The sequence below is a fragment of the Belonocnema kinseyi genome, chromosome 10, assembly GCF_010883055.1.
Source record: "Belonocnema kinseyi isolate 2016_QV_RU_SX_M_011 chromosome 10, B_treatae_v1, whole genome shotgun sequence".
NCBI classification, from domain to species: Eukaryota; Metazoa; Arthropoda; class Insecta; order Hymenoptera; family Cynipidae; genus Belonocnema; species Belonocnema kinseyi.
Window position 1 is genome coordinate 34332850 of NC_046666.1, and position 24954 is coordinate 34357803.

Genomic DNA, 24954 nt, shown 5'->3' on the forward strand with positions numbered 1-24954 from the left:
CCCCCCCCCCCCTTCTTAGAGAAGATCTGTCAAATAAACCTGTGACATTTTTAGATTAAGGCGAAATTTACAAAAACTAGAGGACGTTAAGGGAGGTAATATTTTTGGAACTAAAATTTGTGAGATACAAGATTTCTGATCTTGGAACTCTTAAAATTTTTAGTTTTAAAAACGTTGCATGTGCCGGAGTTCTTCGAATTTTTACTAAATAGAAAAGTGTCACAATACTTTTTGATAGAAATCTTTTGGGAAGAGGGAGATTTTGGAACTTAAAATTTCTTTTTCAAACTTTCGTGGTTCTTTGAATTTTGACTTGATCGAAAAGTGTAAAAAGACTTTTGGTAGAACTCTTCTTGGAGGGGATAGGCTGTTCTAGAACTCTGATCAGAACGTTTGGAACCCTAAGCGAGAAATTCGTGAAAAATTTATTTTTTATCCTATTCTTAGAGAACGAAACTATTTGTCAAATGCATTAGGAACTCTAGAACAATGCTAAATCTATTCAGAACTCTAAAAAAAAAGTTCACTTTTGCAAAAATGGTGGAATATCAAATCAGCCCCCCATTTTCGAAAAGTTAGTTTTTGATGCTTTAGACCTCAGAAATATTGCTAAAACTGATCAAGAACTCTCTACATGTAGAAGAGGTACTGCTAGAACACGAAAGAAAAAATTAATTTTTTTATATTGCGGGTGAAACTTCACAGGGATCTTCCCTTGGCTAACATTTAGGCAATCACCAAAATACTTGTCTCGTCTTTTCCGAAAATTTTGTCTCAATCTTTCTTCTCTTTCGCGTAACTTTTTTTGTTCCAACAACGATTTTTTTTATTATTATAATACAGTAGATACATCGTATCCAATTTTCACGAAGCTGTACAAATAAATCACGGACGGCGACTTTCGTGAAAAATAGATCGTTCGAAGATTGTTGCAAAGTCAACAAAATTCTCCTTCGGAACTATCTAGGAAAATATCTAAGGCGACGTATCCACTTCTCTTGTACACTCCAGGTATTCGATTATTATCTTTTTGATGTTTTTTGTTCTCTTGATTCTTTTCACTCGACGTCTCTTTAAAATAGGACCAAATTTTCATGAAATTATGCAATTTAATTTATTTTCACAGGCTGATTCCTACTATTTTGATACATTTCGATCAAATTAAATGAATCTAAAAATAGGTAGGGAAGAGTGGTTCTAATTCGGCAGAGCAGGAGTCCATAAGTTACGTTCCCAATTTGGGGGAGGCAGAGAGAGTCGCCCAAAAAATACCCTCTCTTTTCTGCTTTTTAAGGAATTCTTTTTTCTCCCTGTTTTCTAGAAACTTCCTCTTTTTCTCCGTTTTATAGTTTTTTTTTGCTTCAATGCGAACTGAGTATAAATAAAAAACCACAAAAAAAAATCTGACTATTTTTTTTAAAGCTTACTATTATATTATTAATTAGGATATTATCTGGTTTAGTTAAAAATTCTACTTTTTGGTTGAAAGTTTAGGTATTTTGTTGAAAATTTAATTATTTTGTTCAAAAGTCATCTTTTGGGGTGAAAAATTCAACTACCTCGTTGAAAGTTGAACTAATTTAATAAAATTAATTTGTTTATTAATATTCTTGGTTAAAATATCAACTTTTGGCGGCGCTAGTAGTAACTTTGTTCAACAAAACCATACTGTACCATAGGAAAAATGCATAAAAATTACAAAATAGATATGAGAAACCCTTAAAAATCATTTTTCTTCATATTGCAGAGTCAGGTAGTAAATGAGACTTATGTACTTGCGTATTATTTTCTTTAATATAGGAAAACCCGGTATAATTGACATAATTCAAACAAAAAAATTGCATGGATATTCAGAACTTATAAAAAATAATAAAAAAATAAATAACGATTACACAAATGAATGAACATTTTTTTTATACATATATTATTATCAAACTATAAAATTTTACAAATTTCGAAATAACGACAAGATCTTTAATTGAAAAAAAATAAAATTCCGAATTTAAAAATATCCGAAACTAAAATTCACCGAATTCAAGCCCGACTTCTAAAATAAACGAATTATTAAGTTCAAATAAATATTTCAATCTCGAAATTTAGAACTGCTGAACATAGTTAATTGATTATTAATTTATGGGGTATTCATAGAATTATAAATCAGACAAACAATTTAATTAATCATTAATTAATAATTTATAAATTATTTTCGGCAAATTTTAAATTTCGTCAAACTTAAATTTCAGGAATAGAAATATTTATGAGAATTTAACAATTCATTTATTTTATAATTCGGCAATTTCTTTTTCTTGCTAATTTATGATTTAGTTATTCATTTTTTCGTTATTTTGTGTCAGTCCCGAATATTCAAACACTTTTAAATATGGTGATGAAAAACTAATTGTTTTTTATATTGCTGTTTTAAAATATAATGCTACTATATAATAAATTTAATTATTATATTTATACATGACAAACAAGGAATATGATAAATCCTAAAATATTTTTTTTCTATATAAGATCCTTGAAAAAATTTAAAAGATTTTTAATTATTTCAAGCTTGTTGAAAAAGAATCTAGAAATTTTTTTATTATAGAGGATTTTATCAAATATTATGAAAAATTCAAGTGCCTTTAAAAGATGTTTGAAAATTTTAGAAGTTGAGAAGGAATTAAGAAATATTTGATACATTTTCGAAAAAGTTTCCGAGTTTTAAAATATTTCTAATCTATTTAAAACTTCTTAAATTCCTGAAAATATTTTTAACTAACACGAATATTTCTCAAAATTTTCAAATATCCCAAATTAAAAAAAAATTACTTTAAAATCTTCTAAATTTTCCCATTAATTTTAAGAAAATTTGCTTATTCTCTTCAAAACTTTCGAAATTCTTTTAAAGACCTTTTAAACCTTCTAATTTCTAAACATTATTAAAATATTTCCTGCATTTTTTTATTAATTCTGCAAAATTAAAAAAAATTGCTTTAAAATCTTTCCGATTCTTCTTTGACCATTTTTGAAATATTCTAAAATCTTTTCAAATAATCTCTTCAAATTAATTTTTCGAAATAAAAGATTATTTTAATTTTTCTTAGGAACCTGAAAAAATATCTTTCATTCTCATGAAACTTGATAAAATTCTTAAAAATCTTTACAAGTTTTAATTATTTTGCAATCGTTTCAAAACTTTTGAATATCTCTTAAACCGACTCAAATTTTTTCTAAAATTATGTAATCTGGCAAAATTCCAAATTTTGCCTTAAAATCTTTCATACTTTTTAAAGATTTTATGAAATAATTCAAAATGTTTTGTGATCTGTTTTCGGGTTTCTCTTGAAATTCCTTACAAAATAATCATTTGAAAATTCCCTATGAATTTTAAGAACTTTTTTCACACCCTGACAAAATTCCGTTTACCTAAGAAATGTTTCAGTCTTGAAATATTAAAAAAAAATTATTTCAAAGTCTTCCATATTCTTTTAACCCACATTTTAAAATATTTAAAAATTAAAATTATTCTCTGAAAATAAAACCGAAACCATTTCTCCTTAGATATTTGAGAAATATTAAAAAGCTTCTAACAGTCAAAACAACTAGAACAAAGTTACTACTAGTGCCGCTGCATAGACGTTGAAAGCTCATCTCCTTAGTTGAAGATTTAATTATTTGGTTGAAAATTTGTCTCTCTTTAGTTCAGAGTCAATTTTTTTAACTAACAGTGTGGATATTCCATTTTTGGCTGAAAATGGATATTTTCTAGTTGAAAATTCGTGTTTTTTTACAGAAAATTAATTCCCTTGATTGAAGAATAATCCTTTTGGTTAAAAATGTAACTATTTGGTTGAAAAATAATCTGTTGTGGTCGAGAATTCAACTATTCTCAACTGTTTGGTAGAAAAGTCGTGTTTTTGCTTGAAAATTAATTTTTTGTTGTTGAAAACTGAACTGTTTGGTTAAAAATTAAAATATTTTTTATAAAAATTGAACTATTTAGCAGAAAATTAATTTTTTTGATGAAAAGTCATATTTTCGGGTTGAAGACTCAAATTCTTTGTAGATAGTTCTGCATTTTGGCTTAAAAATTCTACAATTTAGTTGCGATGTGTTTCATTGAAAATTGAACAATTTAGTTTAAAATTCGTTTATCTTTGGTTGAGAGTTAGTTTTTTTCACTAAAAAAGTAACTATCCCATTTTTGGATGAATATTGATATTTCTAATAAAAAAACGTATTTTTTCATAGAAAATTATTCTTTTTGGTTAAAAATTCATCCTTTTTGATAAAAATTTAACTGTATGGTTGAAAATTAATCTGTTTTGGTCGAGGATTCAACTATTTTGTTGAAAATTCAGTTTTTTATTTAAAACTCAACTGGTTGATTGAAAATTAAAATTGTTTTTATGAAAATTAAACTATTTAGCAGATTATTAATTTTTTTGATGGAAATTCATATTTCGGGTTGAAAACTCATCTTCTTTGTATATAGTTCCGCATTTTGGCTTAAAAATTCAAAAATTTCGTTGTGACGTGTTTAATTGAAAATTGAACAATTTAGTTGAAAATTCGTTTCTCTTGTTTTAAATTAAAATCTTTTTGCTTACAATTTTTTGGTTTGGTAAAAAATTTATTTTGTTTTTGGAAAATCATATTTTTTAGTTGAACGATTTTGTTGAAAATTCGCCTTTTGTAGTAGAAAATTAATATTTTTGGTGGAAAGTTCATTTTCTTAGTTAAAAAATTAATGCTACCATTTTTGGTTGGTAGTTTATTTTTTATAAGTTGATAATTGGACGTCTGTTCTGGTTGAATTAAAGCGGTTGAAAATGTTTTTTTGTTGTTGTGGAAAATGAATTTTTTAAACTGAAAATTTGACGTTTCAATTTTTGGTTTAAAAAATATCCTTTTTAATCGAAAATCTAACTATTTGGTTTAAAATGCATGTTTTTTTATTGAAAATCTATCTTTTTGGTTGAGGATTCAATTATTTTGTTAAAAATGAATTTTATTTCGTTTCATTCAACTGGTTGAAAATTGGTAACGTGATTCATGGAAGGCCCCTTATAAACTTGATCTCATCCAATTAATAAAAATGAGTATGAAAAATTATATATATATTTTTTTTTTTCGTGACCATAATATACCTCAAATGTTTGAAATTCGAAGTTGAATTAAAAAATGCGTTGGAAATATTTAAACCTTAAAGGGCATACTGGGTGTATAACACCCAGCGACTTATATACATGGCGCCAGATTAACAAATTACATGAAAATCTATTTTTATATGTCATTTTCACATAATTTTTAGTTTTATTATTTTTATACGTAGTTTAAGATCAATAAATTCGATTAATCACGCAAAGTACGGTGTTTCCTTTTTCATTGAATTGAAGCTTTTATTTTTTAGAATAAATACCTTCTTTGGAACGAACACTATAAGACTAATTTTATTTTTGCAGCGCCGTATTTCTGAAATTATTCAAGTAAAATTTTAAGTAAAAATATCAAAAACTTAAAAAGTTATGAATTTTAGAGTGAAAGAAGTCATTTTTTAATTTTTTTTCCATAAAGGATTTTTTTATCTACTCTAAATTTCAAAAATTGTTATGAAACCTTTTTCTCCTTAAATTAGATAAATTAAACATCATTAATTCATTTTCTTGTAAAAAACCATCAATACCGTCGGCACAGTACACGTTTGAATACCCTTGGGTATCTAACACCCAGTATGCTCTTTATGTAATTTCACGGAAGAGTGCCCTTCAATGGCTAATTTAAAATCATCAAATTGATTATTTAAGTTAGTTTGACTCTGCTTGGACCATATTAAAATAAAATTAGTTTAGTAAAAAACTTCAATATACATATTTTTTTCTTCACAGGCTTGCAAAATTTCATATAAATTCGGCCAAATAAACCGCAACGCTAATTTGGTTGATGTTAGGTGTTTAAGATCGCTAATTTTTCATTTTAAATCCTCGTCTCAAGGCTCGTTGACTCGAATCCTATTCACATTGTACTTGTAGTTTTTTTTTTCATTTTCAGTGTCGATTCCTTTAATTAATTAATTAATAATATCTCGTATTTATATCTGGCTCTTGTAAAAAATCCACATAACTACTTTATATAGTTTCCTATATATCTTACAAACATTAACTTTTCTAATTATCATTCTCTCTAGTTCGATGCACACATCCGAAATTATCGTAATAAGTACAAACTTAACAGCCATCGATATTACACCTGAGCTTTTGTGAAAAAGAAACACTCCTTCGCCAGAGAAACCCGGGTCTAAAAATCGTTTCATGATGCCTCTCACACGCTCTAGAAAATAAAAATTCTAGCTAAAGTGGGTTTTCAGTCCTGGTCTATTATTCGTTTCTTTCATTTTTTTTTTAGTAGGCGATGAATATTAACCATTTTCTACAGGGTTGCTGCAGTTTAGGGCATTCTGAAAAGTCAGGAAATTAAAAATTGGTCAGGAAACATCAGGATAAACTGAAGTTGAAGTTAATTTGATTATTTTCTGGGAAACTTGACAATTTTGGTTAAAAAGTAATTATTTTTCTTTAAAAGTTTAGCTGTTTTGTTAAGAATTCGTCTGTTTGGATTTAAAATTGAACTCTTTTGATAAAGAATTCAACTACTTGGTTGAAAAATATAACCTTTTAGTTGAAAATTCTCATTTCGATTTGAAAATTCAAATGTTTTGCAGAAAAATTCGCCTTTTTGGTCGAATTCGACTGTTTGGTTTAAATAAGATTTTTTTTTTTAAATTTGGAAATATAAATATTCCATTTTCAGTTGAAAACCTTTTATTTTCTAGTTGGAAATTCCACTTTTTTGTAAAAAATTAGTCTTTTTTGTCGAAAATTCGACTATTAGGTTAAAAATTAATTACTTTTGTTGAAGATCCATCATTTTAATTAAAAATTCTGCGGTTGAAAATTGAACTATTTTGTTAAAAACTCAACGATTTGATTTAAAGTTCATGTATTTTGACTAAAATCATTTTTTTGTGGAAAATAAATCTTACTGCTTGAAAATTTATGTTTTTGGATAAAAATTCAAATATTTTGGTGGAAAATTCATATTCACGGTTCAAACATTAAACTTTTTTTTTTTAAAAGATTCAAATTTTTTGATAGAAAGTTATTCTGCTTGATTGTAAATTTATCTTTTTAGTCGAAAATTCAACTATTTGTTTAAAAATTAATTTTCTGTTGAAGGTTCATCATATTCGTTGAAAATTCTTTGATTACAAATTGAAATATTTTGTTGCAAGTTTGTTTATTTATTGAAAATTAACTTTTTAACCGAAAATTTAATTATTCCATTCTGTGGCTAAAAATTCAATTATTTGGTTAAAAATCAGGTAATTCGATCAAAGTTCATATTTTTTGGTGAAAATTCAATTAATTTTAAGATTTGTCTCATTTTTTTTTGTTGAAAATAAATTTTTTAATGTAATTTATTAAAAAATCGTCTTTTGTAGAAAAAAATTAACTTGCTTCGTTGAAAATTCATATTTTTAATTAAATATTTATCTATTTGGTGAAAAATTAAATTATTTTGATGAAAATTTAATTATTTTAATGAAAATTCAGCAATTTTGTAAATAATTGTTTTTCTGTTAAAAATGCAACATTTTGGATCACATTTTTTTTCTTTATTAACTGTTTCTGATTAAATATTTTTTGATGGAAATTATTATACTTTTCGTTAAGAATTCATATTTTTTTATTGAAGATTCATCTCTGTAGTAAAAAATTTGACGTTTTTGTTGAAAATTCTTTTTTTAAAACCATTTTTTCCATGTTTGGTTAAAAATTTATAATTTGAAATTTTTATATTTGGTTCAAAATTCATGTATTTTATTAAAAATTCGTCTTTTTTTTGGCAAAAAATTAATCTTCTTGTTTAAAAATGTATCTTTTAGGTCCAAAATTCAAATATTTGGTTAAAAATTAATTTATTTTGTTGAATATTCATAATTTTAGTTGAAAATTCTTTCTTTACAATTTTAACTATTTTGTGAAAAATTCGTTTCTTTATTGACAATTTTCTACCGTAAATGTAATTATTCCATTTTTTTTTCAAAATCTATTTTTGTTTGCTTCTAAAACATTCAACTATTTGGTGGAAAATTGATGTATTTTGATAAAAATTCATCTTTTTGGTAGAAAATTAATGTTCTTAGTTGAAAATGTATCTTTTTGGTTGAAAGTTAAATTATTTTGATTAAAATTCAAGATTTTGGATACATTTTTTTTCTCTTTTTCAAATGAAAAATATTTCTTTGTTGAAAATTTCCTTTTTTAGGTTGAAAATTTCCTTTTTTAGGTTGAAAATCAACCTAATTTGGTTGAAGATTCAGTTAGTTTGTTGAAAATTCGTATTCTACGGTTTAATTAAACTGTTTTTGTTTAAAGAATATAATATTTTTTGTTTCATTTCTCAGTAAAAATTCATTTTTGTCGTTTAAAACTCGTATTTTTTCATAGGTAATCAATTTTTTAAACATAAAAATTATCTTCTTATTTGAAACTCTATGTATTCTGTTAAAACTTCGTCTCTCTTGGTAGAAAATTATTCTTCCTGGTTGAAAACGCATTTTTGGTTGAAAAATCCATTGCTTAGTTACATTTTTAAATCTGTTGTAAATGAAGCTTATTTTCATTCCTAAAAAAAATTCATTTCGAAATTGGCAATCTGTAGCAACCCTGTTCTAAATTTCCAGGGATATATTTACATTCCATTTTTAGACTCTAGTTTTTCGAGACCTGAATTGTGAGAAGTGTCGGAATAAACTTGAATTTCATTTTTTTTTTGATTTAGATCTTCAAGATTTCAACTTTTCGGTTCATAAGTCATCGTCACTGGTGTCACTACTGTAAGCTAATTGCTCTCGCCACCAATCGCGAACTTCTGTTACGATGTTGGTCACTTTGGGAGGAGATGATTTTAGATTGAATACTTCTTTAGGCTGACGAATCTGCTCAGCTCCTTCTGTCACGTGGGGCAAATTGTTTTTAACTATGGCTGTAAGAATAAATTTATTATTTAAATAATTTGCAAGTAGCTTAATGGTAAAAGCACCAGACCGGCAATCGAAAGACCTGTGTTTCGATTCCCAGCGGAGCGAAGGAAAAAATATTTATCGCCAACAATGAAAATGCTCTTACCACTAAGCTACTAGATTTTTCTCTAGTAGCTTAATGGTAAGAGCACCCGGCCGGCAATCAGTAGACCTGTGGTTCGATTCTCATCGGAGCGAAGGAGAAGATATCTATCGACAACAGTGAAAATGCTTTTACCACTAAGCTACTAGATTTTTTTCTAGTAGCTTTATGTTAAGAGCACCAGACCGGAAATCGAAAGACCTGTGTCTCGATTCCCAGCGGAGCGAAGGAGAAGATATCTATCGCTAACAATGAAAATGCTTTTACCACTAAGCTACTACATTTTTCTCTGGTAGCTTAATGGTAAGAGCACCCGGCCGACAATCAGTAGACCTGTGGTTCGATTCTCATCGGAGCGAAGGAGAAGATATCTATCGACAACAGTGAAAATGCTTGTACCACTAAGCTACTAGAGTTTTCTCTAGTAGCTTAATGGCCAAAGCACTCGGCCGGCAATCGGGAGACATGTGGTTCGATTCCCAGCGGAGCGAAGGAGAAGAAATTTCTTCAGAAAAATGTTTATTTAAAAAAGTTTTTAATTCATAGTTTCTTCTAGTCTGAAAATACGTTAAGTTGTGATTTTTTGAAACTAAACATACTGGAAATTAACTCACGTGGAGGTCTATTATTCCTCTTTTTAGAGGCTCCAATCTTGTCCTTATCAGACCTCACTGAGGCCGGATCAGATAAAGTAGGAGCAAGATATTTTCTTCCTGATCCGCTTCCAATGCTGTCCGATCTTGGAAGAACAACTGGTTTTTTACTTCTGTGTCTTAGACCTTCGGTATCCTGAAGAACAAAGGGAATATCGTTTTTAATCTATATTTATTTTTGGGTTGATTATATTTTTCAAATTAAGTTAAAATTGGACAAAAATTAATATTTCCAAACTTCATATTCTTTTCCCTCTTCACTTTTTCAAAAAATTTCTCTTTTCGTCATGTTTTCCAAAAAACTTCCACTTTTCCTCGTTTTTCCGATTACATACGAACTGAATTTATAGAATCCAAAAAGATAATTAAATTATTTTTGTTTAAAAGTGCATTCTTTTTTGTTGAAATTTCTCCTTTTATAATTTTCGTTGAAGGTTTTGCTATTATGGTGAAAAATTCATAGTTTTGTTGGAAATTCAACAACTTTTTTAATAGCTCATCATTTTCAGTTAATAATGACACCATTTTTTTTAAAGTCATTCTTTTTAGCTGAAAATTCAACTGTTTTATAAAAAATTTGTCTTTTTGGATTGAAAAATCGTCTTTTAGGATTGAGGATTCAACTACTTTGGTCACAAATTCAACTGTTAGATTTAAAAGTAACTTTTTTGTTAAAAAATATTATTTTTCTTAAAGATTCGTATTTTCGTGTTAAAAATTGAACTATTTTTGTAGAAAATTGAACTGTTTTATTCAAAATTCTTTTTGGCGTTAAAAATTTATTTTTTTTAGTTGAAAGTTCTACTATTTATTTGAAAATTCATGTATTTTGTTGAAAATTAATTTTTCTTGTAGAAATTATTCTTCTTGGTGAAAAAGTCACCTTTTTGAGTAAAAATTCAGAAATTTCGAAAATTCACGTAATTTGTTGAAATTTCATCTTTTATGGTAAAAATATACTCTTCTTGGTTTTCCTTTTTGGTTAGAAATTAAACTATTTGGCTGTAAGCGAACTTTTTTATTGTAAATTCATATTTTAGGGCTCGAAATTCAACTATATATTTTGTACAAAATTGTCCTTTTCGAAATGAAAATTCAACAAATTAGTTGAAATTTTCTTCTTTCTTGACTAAAAAAATATAATTTTCTTTTGAAAATTCGTCTTTTTTTGCAGACAATTTTTTTTTTGAAAATTCAACTGATTTCTAAAAATTTCGTCTTTTCAACTTGAGAATTTAACTAATTGGTTTTTAGTTAAAGTTTCATCATTTTTAATAGAAAATAAGACCATTTGGTTGAAAATTGATCTTTTTGGGTGGAAAATTAGTCAAATTTGTATTGAAAATTCAGGTTATGGTAGAAAAGCAACCTTTTTTTTTTTGATTGAAACTTAATTATTTTTGATTATTTGGATAAAAATGTATATTTTTTTTTATAGAAAATATAACTTTTCTAGTTGAAAATTTTATTGGATTATAAAAATTTTATCTTTTTGGATTTCAAATTAAATTTTTTTGGGTTAAAAATTAGTTTTTTTCGGTTAATTCAATTGGTTGAAAATTTGTCTTATTGGATAGAAAGTTTACCTTTTTGGTAGAGAAACCGTCTTCCCTTCTTCAAAATCTAATTACTTTTTGAAAATCCAACTATTTTGTTGAAAATTCAACCATTTTGTTGAAAATTGATATATTTGATTAAAAAGTGATCTTTTTTTGGATTGAAACACAACTGCTATTTTGAATATTTGTCTTTTTGGATAGAAAATTAGCCATTTTCTCTTTAAATTTAATTATTTTGTCAAAAATACAAGTGTTTTGTTCAAATGTTATTTTTCTTTGTTCGAAACACAACTGCTTGTTTGAAAGTTGAACTACTGTTAAAATTTATTTTGTTGTTGTTGAAGATGCATCTTTTCGGTTTAAAACTTAAAATTTTCGGTTAAAATTTTTTTTTTGTTGAAAATAAATTTGATTAACTGTTAATTTAGGCATTCCATTTTTTGTTAAAAATTTATATAATTTCTTGAAAATTCGTCTTTTATAGTAGAACATTTAACTATTTAGTTTAAAATGCACTTTTTTATTGTAAATTCATATTTTAGGGCTCGAAATTCAACTACATATTTTGTACAAAATTGCCCTTTTCGAATTGAAAATTTAACAAATTAGTTGAAATTTTCTTCTTTCTTGACTAAAAAAATATAATTTTCTTTTGAAAATTCGTCTTTTTTTGCAGACAATTTTTTTTGAAAATTCAACTGATTTCTAAAAATTTCGATTTTTTAACTTGAAAATTTAACTAATTGGTTTTTAGTTAAAGTTTCATCTTTTTTAATAGAAAATAAGATCATTTGGTTGAAAATTGATCTTTTTGTGTGGAAAATTAGTCAAATTTGTATTGAAAATTCAGGTTTTGGTAGAAAAGCAACCTTTTTTTTTTGTTTGAAACTTAATTATTTTTGATTATTTGGATAAAAATGTATACTTTTTTTTTATTGAAAATATAACTTTTCTAGTTGAAAATTTTATTGAAAATTACTTTTTAAAAATCCAACTATTTTGTTGAAAATTCAACCATTTTGTTGAAAATTGATATATTTGATTAAAAAGTGATCTTTTTTTGGATTGAAACACAACTGCTATTTTGAATATTTGTCTTTTTGGATAGAAAATTAGCCATTTTCTCTTTAAATTTAATTATAATAAAAATAAATTTAATTATTTTGTCAAAAATACAAGTGTTTTGTTCAAATGTCATTTTTCTTTGTTCGAAACACAACTGCTTGTTTGAAAGTTGAACTACTGTTAAAATTTATTTTGTTGTTGTTGAAGATGCATCTCTTCGGTTTAAAACTTAAAATTTTGGTTAACATTTTTTTTTGTTGAAAATAAATTTGATTAACTGTTAATTTAAGCATTCCATTTTTTGTAAAAAATTTTTCATAATTTCTTGAAAATTCGTCTTTTATAGTAGAACATTTAAATATTTGGTTTCAAATGCACTTTTTTTTTAAATTACATATTTTCTGTTTCAAAATTCAAATATTTGTAAGAAAATTTTTCTTTCTTGCTTGAAAATTCAAAATTGTTAAATTTTGTCTTTCTTGACTGTACAATTCATATTAAATTCAATATGGTATCTACATTGATTTGATTTAAAACAATTTATTCCCCTTTTTTCGTGAAAAATCACCCTATTTCCCCTATTTTGGTAGTGTTTTGGTCTATGAAATCGGTATTTCTCTCTCTTTTAAATGTCTACTATTAAATTAAATTTAGAAATAATTACTTTTGGTTCGGGTTCTTCTTCTCGATGATCCACAGTCGCCTCCTTAGCCTTTTCTTCCAAATGATCTTGTTGCTGAAGTGCATCATTGGTCGCTCTCAGACCAGCGATGAGACTATTTTGTTGTTTCTAAAGAAAATCAAACACTTTAAGTAAGAAATTCACTAATTATTAAATTAAAAAATTGAGACTAAAACACACCCCAACGGCTCGAATTTTTTTCAAGCATCCCTCAAGCCACGTTCTGATAGTTTGCTTTGCCACTTCCTCTTCGATAATGTACTCAAACTCTTCCCGAGCAAGCAATTCTTCAAGTTGAAGTGCTTTTCGGATGTCCACTGATCGGTAGGACAACATGCTATTCGAAATAAATTTCTTCATGTAGAAATAATTTTTTAGTAAGCAAAGATAAAAACAAATTGTATTAAATAAAACAATTTTGTTGAAAATTCAAACTATTTTGTAAAAAGAGCAGAATTCATGGTTGAAAATTAAACTACGCGGTTGAAATTTGAACTATTGTTAAAAGTTATTTTTTGTTTGTTAAATATTGATCTTTTTGGTTGAAAATTTGACCATTTTATGAAAAATTCAAAGTATTTTGTTAAAAGTGCGTTATTCTTGCTTGTGAAATTTCAACTAATATTAACAATTCATTTTTGTTGTTGTTGAAGATGAACTATTTTGCTGAAAAATCTATTGTTCTTGAAAATATATTTAATTTTGTTTAAAATAACTTTTTTTCAAATGTAAATTGTTGAAAATTCACCTTTTATGATAGAACAATAATCTTTTCTGAAATTCATCTTTTTGGTTAAATATTGTACTATTTTTGGTTCAAAATTTAATTATTTCGTTAAAAAGTCATCTTTATTGTTTAAAAATTCAATTACTTGTTTGAAAGTCGAACTATTGTTGAAAATCATTTTTTCACTGAAGATTTATCTTTTTGTTTGAAAATTTGACCGCTTCATTGAAAATTCAAAGCATTTTGATAAAAATTTCCGGTTGAAATTTCAACTACTGTTAAAACTTCATTTTTTAATTTAATTTGTTGAAAATTCGTATTTTATAATAAAAAGTAATCTTTTCTGAAAATTAATTTTTTTTGGTTAAATCTTAAACTATTTTTGGTTTAAAATTTAATTATTTTGCTGAAAAATCTGATGTTCTTGAAAATATATATAATTTGGTTTAAAATAAAATTTAAAAAAATGTAATTTGTTAAAAATTCGCCTTTTATAATAGAGTAATATTTTTTCTGAAAATTCAACTTTTTAGTTCAAACTTTAATTATTTTGTTAAAAAGTCATCTTTTTTGTTAAAAAATTCAATTACTTGGTTGAAATTTAAACTACTGTTAAAACTTCATTTTTTAAATTTAATTTTTTGAAAATTCGTATTTCATAATAAAAAATAATCTTTTCTAACAATTAATTTTTTTTTTGTTAAATTTTAAACTATTTTTGGTTCAAAATTTAATTATTTTACTGAAAAATCTACTGTTCTTGAATATATAATTAATTTTGTTTAAAATAAGTTTAAAAAAAATGTAATTTGTTGAAAATTCGCCTTTTATAATAGAACAACCTTTTTTGAAAATTCACCTTTTTGGTCAAATATTGTACTATTTTTTGTGCAGAATTTAATTATTTTGTTAAAAGGTCATCTTTTTTGTTTACAAATTCAATTAGTTTTTTGAAAGTTGAACTATTGTTAAAATTTTTTTTTTTATTCGAGATTTATCTCTTCTATTTACAATTCGACTTCTTTGTTGAAAGTTGAACTACTGTTAAAAATAATTTGTTGTTGAAGATTAGTGTCTTTGTTGGAAAATTTAACTATATTATTGAAATTTTTTTATGGTTGAAAATCAATTTTTTGGTTTAAAATAAGTTTTTCCTTATTGTAAATTGTTGAAAAAACATCTCTTATGGTGAAAAAAAGATTTTTTTCAATATTCATCTTTTTGGTTAAATATTTAATTATTTTTGATTGAAAATTTAATTATTTTGTAAAAATTTCATCTTTTTTGGTTGAAAATTGAATTACTTGGTTGAACGTCGAACTATGTTAAAAATTTATTATTTTGGTTGAATATTTATCTCTTTCACTGGAAACTTAACTATTTTGTATAAAATTCTATTTTTGCTTGTTAAAAACTCGTTTTTTATGGTAGAAAAATAATCTTTTGTTCGAATAGTCATGTTTATGATTAAAAAACGATTTATTTTGCTAAAAATTCAAAAGTTTTATAAAAATTAATCCCTTTCGGTTAAAAATTGAACTATTGTGTTAAAAATTCCGAGTTAAAAATTGATCCATTCGTTTTTTGAGGTGTAAAATAAAAATTTTGTTTAAAAATTAATCTTTTTGGTTAAATATTGAACTATTTTTGGTTACAAATTTAATCTTTTTTATTTAATTTACAATTTTTCTAAAAATTATTCCTTTTTGGTTAAAAATTCAACTATTTTGGTGGAAATAAAAACGTTGGAAATATATTTCTTCATATGGAAAACATTTTTGAGAAATTAAACAATAAAACAAATTCTATTAAGTACAACTATTTTGTTTGGCTTTTATTAATTTGCTTGAAAATCCATTTTTTTGTAGTTGAAAATAAGTTTTAAAATGTTATTGTTATAAATTCGTCTTTTTGGTAGAAAATTATTCTTCTTGTTTGAAGATTCATCTACTTTATTAAATATTGAAATATTTTTGGTTAAAAATGTGATTATTTGTATTAAAGTTCAAAAATGTTGTGAAAAATTCATCACATAACTATTTGTTTTGAAATGAACTGTTTCGGTTGAAAATTAATATTTTCTAGTTAAAGTGCTTTTGTGATGTCCCCTGCTCGGTAGGACATCCTATCATTGGAAATATAATTCTTCATATAGAAATCATTTTTGAGAAATCAAAGGTAAATAAATGTGAGTAAGTAGAAAAAAACTATTGTAGGTAAATTTATACTATTTTGTTAAAAGGTAATTTTTCTTGGTTGAAAATTTAAATAATTTCTTGAAAGTTGAACTAATGTTAGAAAATAATTTTTATTTATTTGAAGATTTGGTTGAAAATTTGACTATTTAGTTGAAAATTTAACAATTTATAGAAAATTTGTTTTTTTGTTTTCGAAAAACCGCTTTTTTGGAATGAAAATAAGTTTAGAAAATTTAATTTGTTAAAAAATAATCTTTTATGGTAGAAAATTAATCCTTTGTTTAAAAATTCATCTTTTTCTTTAAATGTTGAACCATTTTCGCTTAAAAATTCAATATTTTTTTCGGGTAAAGAACTCAATTATTTCGCCAGAAAAAATGTTTTTTTGAAAATAAGTTTTTTAATCTAATTTGTTGAAAATTCGTCTTTTATGCTAGAAAAATAATCTTTTTTTTTTTAAATTCATTCTTTCGGTTAATGATTGAAAATTTTATTTTTTTGAAGAAAATTAAAAAATTTGGTTAAAAAGTCGTATCTTTGGGGAAAAAATTCAACCGCTTGCCTGAAAGTTAAACTATTGTTAAAAATTAATTTTTTGGTTAGATTGTTCCTTTCGGATGACAATTAGTTTTTTTTTTTTTTTTGTAAAAATGTTTTTTAATTTAATTTGTTGAAAATTCGTCTTCTATGGTAGAAAATTCATCTTTATATTTAAGAATTCATTTTTGCGACTAATGCTTGAACTATTATTGGTTAAAAAATTAATTGCTTTGAAGAAAATTCAAAAATTTGGTTAAAAGGTAATTTATTTGGGTAAAAAATTCAACTGCTTGGTTAAAAGTTGAACTAACGTTAAAAATAATTTTTTTCGATTAATTATTGAACTAATTTTGGTTAAAAATGTAATCCTTTTTATAAATATGCAATTGATTCGTTGAAAATTGTTCTTTTGTGGTTGAAAATCCAACTGTTTTGTGGAAAATTCAACTATTTTTTTAATTTGGTTGAAAATACAATTACTTGATTGAAACTTAAACTATTGCTAAAAATGCATTTTTTTGTTTCAAGATTGATCTCTTTGATTGACGATCTAACTGATTTGTTTAAAATAAGTTTTTAAATGCAATATCCTGAAAATTCGTCTTTTATTGTAGAAAATTAATCTTTTGTTTAAAAATTCAAATTTTTAGTTGAATATTAAACAATTTTTGGCCAAATATTTAATTAATTTGATGAAAATTGATCCTGTTTCGTTGAAAATTGTTCTTTTATTGTGAAAAATTCAACTATTTGTTATAATTTTGAGAAATGAAAGATAAAAACAAATTCGATTAGGTAAGACTCACTTGATGACATCGTGAAATGTAACGTCCTCACCGTTGTGCAGCCGTTCAAGTTCATAGCACATGTACTTAAAAAGTAATCTGTCTTTTTGAGGATCGGTTTCTAGTCTACCTTTCAATAGTCGTAGAATAAATTTCACCTAAAACAGACTGCCGTTTTACTACATGCTACAGATAACAGGGTGGCCGCGATTTAGGGAAAACCTGGATATCAAAGAAAACTCAGGGAATTCATTTTGAAAAAAAAAACAAAAAATGTTAAAAGTCAAGGAGTTTCTTTAAGAGGGACTTTGAATAACTGTCGAGAATAAATAATTAAAAATTTATAAATGATTATAGTTATTTCCATTCATAAAAGATTATCTATTAAAAATGCAGACGTCTTACTCTTTCCCCTATTTACATATTTTCTCTTTTTCTAAAGGATTCCTCTTTTTCCCCCTTTTTCGCGTTTTTTCCTGAAATGCGAACGGAATTAATAGTACCTATCCAACTACTTTGTCCAAATGCATTTTTTATTAAGATTCACCTAATTGATTAAAAATTAAACTATTTTGTTCAAAAATAAGTTTTTCTAATTTGAAAATTGATCTGTTAAAAATTCAACTATTTGGTTGAAAATTGGTCTTTTTGGTAGGAAATTAATCTTCACTGTTAAAAATTTATATTTTTGTTTGAAAATTCATATATTTTATTGCAAATTTTTTTTAGTAGAAAATTAATCTTCTTGGATGAAAATTTATCTTTGTAAATTCGAAGCACAGCTACTTGGTTAAAAATTCAACTATTTTGTTGAAAATTTATTAATTTCTTAAAAATGTATTTATTTTTTTAAGTAGTCATATTTTTTGGACGAAAATTCAACTGCTTTATTGAACATTCGTTTTTTTCAATAGAAACCTAATTTTTATTTTTAGAAAAGTAATCGTTCAACGATAAAAATGAACTTTTTTGTCGTTTAGGCTGAAAAATTAAACTATTTAGTAAAAAATCCAACTGTCTTATAAAAAGTTCTTCTTTTTGATTTGAAAATTAAACTATACAACTGTGTTTCATATTAAGCTCTGTGAACTACTTTGCTAAAGATTATTTTTTTAAAGATGCACCTCTTTTGTTGCAAATTTAACTATTTCATTTTTGGTTAAAAATTTATTCTCTATAACTAGAAAATTCATGTACTTTGTTGAAAATTTTTCTTTTTAAGTACAAAATTAATCTTCTATGTTGAAACATAATTTTTTTTGTTTGAAAATGCGTATATTTTGTTGAAATTTTTTTTTAGAAAAGTAATCTTCTTAGTTGCAAATTCATATTTGTAAGTTCAAAATTCAGCTATTTGGTTAAAAATTTGATTACTTTTTTGAAAATTTATTTATTTAGTTTAACAGTTGTATTTTTTAGTCAAAAATTCCACTGCCTTAAAAATAATTCTTCTTTTTGGATTGAAAGTTTAAAGTTTTTTGATAGAAAATTCAACTATTTGGTTGCAAATTAACTTCTTTATGAAAAATTAACTTTTTTGTTGAAATTTTGTTGGGTTTGTTTTTTTTTGGTTAAAAACATTTGGTTAAAAACATTTGGTTAAAAACATTTGGTTAAATGTTGAACTTGTTTATTAAATAATTTGTCTTTTTTGCTGAGATTAAAAATATTTGTTTGTAAATGCAATTGTTTGATTGAGATAAATTTTTGTTGGAAATTCTTTCTTTTTGATAGATATTATTTAGGGTGGAAAAGTAATTTTTTTTTGTTGAAAATTAGTTTTTCTTGGTTAAAAATGAAGTTTTTTTGTTAAAAGTTCATCTGTTTTCTAGAAAATATTTCTTTTCGGATGGAAAATTAAACTATTTGGTTTAAAATTAATTTCTTTATTTGAAATCAACTTTTTTTTAGTTCATATTTTCGGGTTGAATATTCAACCATTTTTTAGCAATTTCCTCTATTTCGGTAGAAAATTTAAGTTTTTATTGAAATCCTTTTCGGGCTAAAAACCCCAATGTTTTTTAAACAATCGTCTTTATAACTTGAAAAACTTATTCTTTTGTTTAAAATGCAATATATATATCGACTTGAAATCTCAGGAATTTAAATCGTTTTTTGGTATTTACATTAATTTGATTTAAAATAATTTATTTCCTAATTTTTGAAAAAAATCACACTATTTTCCCTATTTAAACGTGAATCCGATGGGAAAAATAATTGAGACAAGTCATATACGATATAAAATATTTTGAACTTTCGATTGGTTCTGTCAGAATTTTGAAAAAAGTTCATATTAACAAAGTTTTATTTGTTTATTTAACAAAAAACACGAAATTTCGAATGACACAAATTTTTCATTTCATATTTTTACACAGAAACCGTCGTTGAATTTGTATAATTTGTGAATTTTTTGCGTCCATGAAGGCTAAACTTCAAAATCCATGTATAGATTTGTTCAAATTCAAGATGGCAGCATCCAATATGGCTGCTTAAACCCGAAAATTTTGTGCCTATTTCGATATTTTTCTTTACAAATTTTTAGATGATGAATGCTTACCAAATTGCGTATGCATGTTTTTTTTTTATCGCTGCTTACGAATCTATGATCAGGTTTTACAAATTCAATATCGCGGATCCGATATGGCGGTCAACAATTTCAAAAATTGTTCAATTACTATGAAATTCGGTTCACAGGGTTTTTTTAAGGTCGCTGATTACGAATCCATTTTCTGTTTTTACAAATGTTATGAGACTGTAAGTGTATTATCAATTTCATGTGAATTAAGAGAATCAGATTCAACATCTAACTCAGTGTCAGATTCAGAATGGGATTCAGAATCAGAATCTCCGAAATCATCTATATCAGGGACGCTTTGAACAACGAGACATTTCTTTTTGACGGGAAAAACTTTTATGTACTACTTACATAAAAATGTCGTGTAAAAAGTTGTTTACAAACAAAATTGTAAACAAACGAATGAACTGTTGTATTTTATTTTAGGAAGTAACCGTTATAATTTGTATATGGATAAAAATAATTTGTAAATCAGAAATAAATATAATGTAAAAGATGAAAATTTACACGTAACCTATATGACTTGCACAAGAAAAATTACTCAGGATAAGTACACAAGAAGGCTCGTACTTCTTCCTATAAATATGTTTTGACAAAAATTGTATATTCTGTGCAATAGTACATTTAATATGGTACAGTGTACATAAGTGCATTCAGTAATAAGCTACTCGGAAATTCCTGTATATCAGATTTCATCAATACTGCACTAATTTTAACAATTTTGAACGGCATATTTGATCCGCTATGTTGAATTTGTAAAAACAGATAATGGTTTCGTAATCAGCGACCCAAAAGACCCTTTGAACGGAATTTTGTAGTAATTGAACAATTTAGAAATTTTTGCCGCCATATTGGATCCGCCATCTTGAATCCGCCATCTTGAATTTGCGAGAACTGTTAATGAATTCGTAATCAGCGGCCCAAAAGACCCCTGTATACCGACTTTCATAGAAATGGAACAATTTCGAATTTTTGGCCGCCATATTGGACCCGCCATCTTGGATTTGTGAAAACTGATCATGGACTCGTAATCAGCGAAACAAAAAACCCCTGTATACCGACTTTCATAGAAATTGAACAATTTTGAAATTTTTTGTCGCCATATTGGATCCGCCATCTCGAATTTGTGAAAACTGATAACAGATTCATAACGTACCAGCGACCCAAAAAACACCTGTATACGCAATTTGATAAACGCTCATCATCAAACATTTTTTTAAATGAAACAATAAGACAAATATTTAAATAAGCGAAAAATTGTCGGCTTTAAGCCGCCATATTGGATGCTGCCATCTTGAATTTGAAAAAATCTATACATGGATTTTGAAGGTTAGCTTCCATGGACGAAGAAAATTCAAGAATTATAAAAATCGAACGCCGGCACCAATCGAAAGTTCAGAATATTTTACATCGAATATGACTTGTTTCAATTTTTTTAACCATCGGATTGACATTTAAAATCGCGGTTGAAAAAAGCATAAAAAATCGCCCTTTTATGCGTTAATGGGTTAAAGCTTAACAGGAAGGGAAAATAAAAAATTTGTCAGAAAAAAATTAAGGAATTTTCAAAAAGAAGTTTTGTGGCCACCCTGAAATAAGAAGTTAAAAGCAAAATTCAGATCAGTATAGAGTCAAAGATTTGGGGCCAGAGGTCAAATTTCATATCCCAAATATGAGAAATTATAAGCTAGAGCTTACGGGTCAAAGTTCTGGTTTTAAATGCAAGGGGTCATAGGTCAGAAAACAAAGCTGAAGGGTCAAAGGTCAATGGACAAAGACAGCGATGAAAGGGCTAAACTCAAACCTGAAGGAGCAGAAATAAAGAGTGAGGCGTCATAGTTCAAGGGCCATGGTCGGATTTTTTTTAAGAATCCTTAAGCTCAAGTGTGAACTACAGGATTAAGTTCAGGGGTAAAAGGTCAGAAGTTGAATACGAGGGTTGACAGGACAGGGGTCAAAGGTGATATATGAAAGGTCAGAAGTTAAATCTGAAGAGGCAGAGAAAAAGAGTGAGGATTCAGAGGACAAGGGCCAAGGTCAGATGTCATATATGAAAGGTCAAAGGTCAAATTTTAGAAGTAATATACTAGATTGCAGGGGTTAAGGACAGGAATTTAATTCTAGGGGTCATAGGGCACGGGTAAAAGGTTAGATATGAAATGGAAGGTGAAAACGGTGAGAGGTCAGAGGTCAAGGGTGAAATATAATTCCATTTTTCAGAATAAAAAATATATGTTAAGAACGATTTAATAAAAATTATATAACTGGATCTAAAGGGATTAGTTTCTTGATCATATGAATAACGTACCCGCCTGACTGGAATGACTCCCCTTTGGTGAATATCAACTACGTTCCATGTATTCTGAAAATTCCTGATATCCGCGTATGACAATAGCGCGTCCTCTTCATTCGAGTAAAATAAGGAAAAGTTCTCCATGATAATAGCTGGAAAAATTAAAAATAATAAACTTAATTTAATTCGCTTGTGAGTTTTATAAATCAAGGAGCGGATCAGCGTCACTGTGAAGTTCGCTGCCGAGCGCCTCTGAAGCTCTCACAGGTGAGAGACGAGCTGCGCTTGTCAGCTAACTTCACAGTGGCTCTAATTTCGGTCATGCACGATAATTAATCGAAATTATTTTGTATCAATACACACCCACTAGTAAATTCAAAACGATGTAAGTAATGATGACATAAAAAGTGCAAAAATAAATCAAGGAGGCGTGAAAATTTCCACAGTCTGTTTCCCAATAATTTGGGGCAGGCGTGCAATAGGGTGGTTGAACCATACAATCGTGCATGATTTTATTCCAGTCTTCGCCCGTGACAATTCGAAAAAGCATTGCAACTCCTGTTACAGGCGATTCGAAATTTGCTCTTCTGAAAATGAGGGTATTAAGAGTTGAAATCCGAAATTTTATTGTACAATGAAACGGATCACAGTCTTTCCCCTATTTTCATGTGTTTTCTCTTTTTTGAAAAATTTCCCCTTTTCTCTTTGAATATACTACCTTTGAAAACAAAACATTTTAATATCCCACGAAATTTCGGACCGTAAAGTAATCTCGAATTTGAACTGTAAAGTTTTAAGTTGGATTTTCTTGAAATTTACTAACAAAAAAACTTAAAAACTTGGAGATTGAAAATTGAATTAATAATATTCCTAAATCTTTATGAAAGAATTTCACTATTTCATCTTTATGGAACTCTTTTTGTACTCGTACTTTAATCCCTGCAATGGATTACAATTGTTTAAAAGCAACAAGTGTTCACCTTCCTATTCCTTCACCATATTTAACGGTTCCAAATATAATTGTTCCAGCCAGGGCATAAAAGAATACCAATAAAAACATTCCAAAGATGATAAAGAAACTTTTGCAGACTGAAACTCCAACTGTCAGCATCAACATTTTCAGGGTTGTATGTTTTCCAGTGATGGTGAAAAATCGTAGGATTACAACCATGAAACCAATCACATACGATAAATCATTCTGAAAAATATTAATATTTGTATTTTTATTAACTATACTATAAAAAAAGTTAAGCAAAAAAAGGTTTCGTAGCCCATTTAGACGCCAATTAAAACGTTAAAATCTCTCACTTCCACACTTTCCCTGCCTTACTCTCTTTCCTTTTGCCTACTTTTTCGTCCTTTTATAATTCTTCTCACATTTTCCCATCTGTCACTTCTGCTTCCCATCTATTCCCCTATTATCCCTGCTCTTACTTCAACTTCCACTCTCTTAGTCGACTTTTCAATCCTCTTCTTCCCCTCTTGTTTCATCCAACTTGTCCTACTTCTCCTCCTGTTACTTTCCTTAGTTCCTTTCCCATCACTTTATCTATTCTACTTTTCTTCTTCTTATCACCTTCACTTTCCTACTTCCTCTCCACAAAATCTGCCACTAGTTTCCTCACATATTTCCCACACGCACCCTTTATAATCCTACTCCTCTCGATGACACTTCCATGGATTTTCTACCCTGACCCTTTCTATTTACATCCGCACCACTACTCACCCACATTCTCTTCCTAATTCACCTCCCTTACTTCCCTTCCCTCATATAATTCCCCTCATCACGCCTCCCCATACATTAATTCCCCTACTTTATCTCCATTCATCTACTATAATAATAACTTCCTTTCCTTCTTATTACCTTCAACTGACCATCTTCATTTACTCCTGTGCCCCCACTCATCCACTCACTGCCTCTAATTCTCCTCCTTCACTTACCTCACTCCCCCTCCCTCATATAATTCCCTTCCTTTCACTGCCCGATTTATCACTTTCTTTAGTTCCTGTCCATTCCTTTACAATCCCTCCCTTACGTCCTCCTCCACCTTCTTTCTCTTTTTCGACTATTTCCCCTGCTTGCGATATCCTAATAACCCATATTTCCGTACTTCCCCTCACATATTCCCCCTTTTTAAACTTTCTCGCTCATAATTTTCCCTACCTCCTACTTCACTTCCTCAGATTCCTCGACATTACCCACTAACCACTCAGCCACTCGTCCTCCCTGTTTCCACTACCACACTTTCTCTACTTCCCCTAGGGCACCTGGTAAAATTGGTTAGGTTGCGGGATTAAAGAAGGGGATAAAGTCGACTAGGCTATGAAGTAAAATCGACTACGCTTCTGGGTAAAGTCAACTGCGCTGCGTGATACAGTAGGATAGTGTTTCAGGGCAATGTCGGCTAGGGTACGTAGTATAGACGGGTAGAATACGGGGTAAAGTCGGCTAAGTTACGTGGTAAAGTCACATAGGATATGGGGTGAAGCGAACTTGGCAACAGGTAAAGTAGACTGGGCTGCAGGATAAAGGCAACTAAGGTTCATGGCAAAGGCTGGTAGGATGCAGGGTAAAGTCGGCTTGGCTACGGGATAAGGTCGGCTAAGTTGCGGGGTAAAGCCGGCTACGGTACGGGGTGAAGTCAAGAAGGGTAAGTGGTAAAGTCACTTAGGATACGGGGTAAAGCAAACTTTATTCCGG

General features: G+C 27.5%; 1 protein-coding gene across 1 annotated transcript in view; it reads right to left on the reverse strand.

The window, feature by feature from the left end:
- Window positions 1-8857: 8857 nt before the first annotated feature.
- LOC117182002 (sodium leak channel non-selective protein) overlaps window positions 8858-24954 on the reverse strand; it is a 35747-nt gene continuing 19650 nt past the window's right edge. Inside the window, exons 19-26 of the mRNA XM_033375021.1 lie at window positions 23234-23451; window positions 22617-22840; window positions 22269-22405; window positions 17407-17543; window positions 13322-13472; window positions 13157-13243; window positions 9791-9965; window positions 8858-9036 (exon numbers count right to left, since the gene is read on the reverse strand). Coding sequence (XP_033230912.1) covers window positions 8858-9036; window positions 9791-9965; window positions 13157-13243; window positions 13322-13472; window positions 17407-17543; window positions 22269-22405; window positions 22617-22840; window positions 23234-23451 — 1308 coding nt within the window. The remainder of the gene's footprint in view (window positions 9037-9790; window positions 9966-13156; window positions 13244-13321; window positions 13473-17406; window positions 17544-22268; window positions 22406-22616; window positions 22841-23233; window positions 23452-24954) is intronic.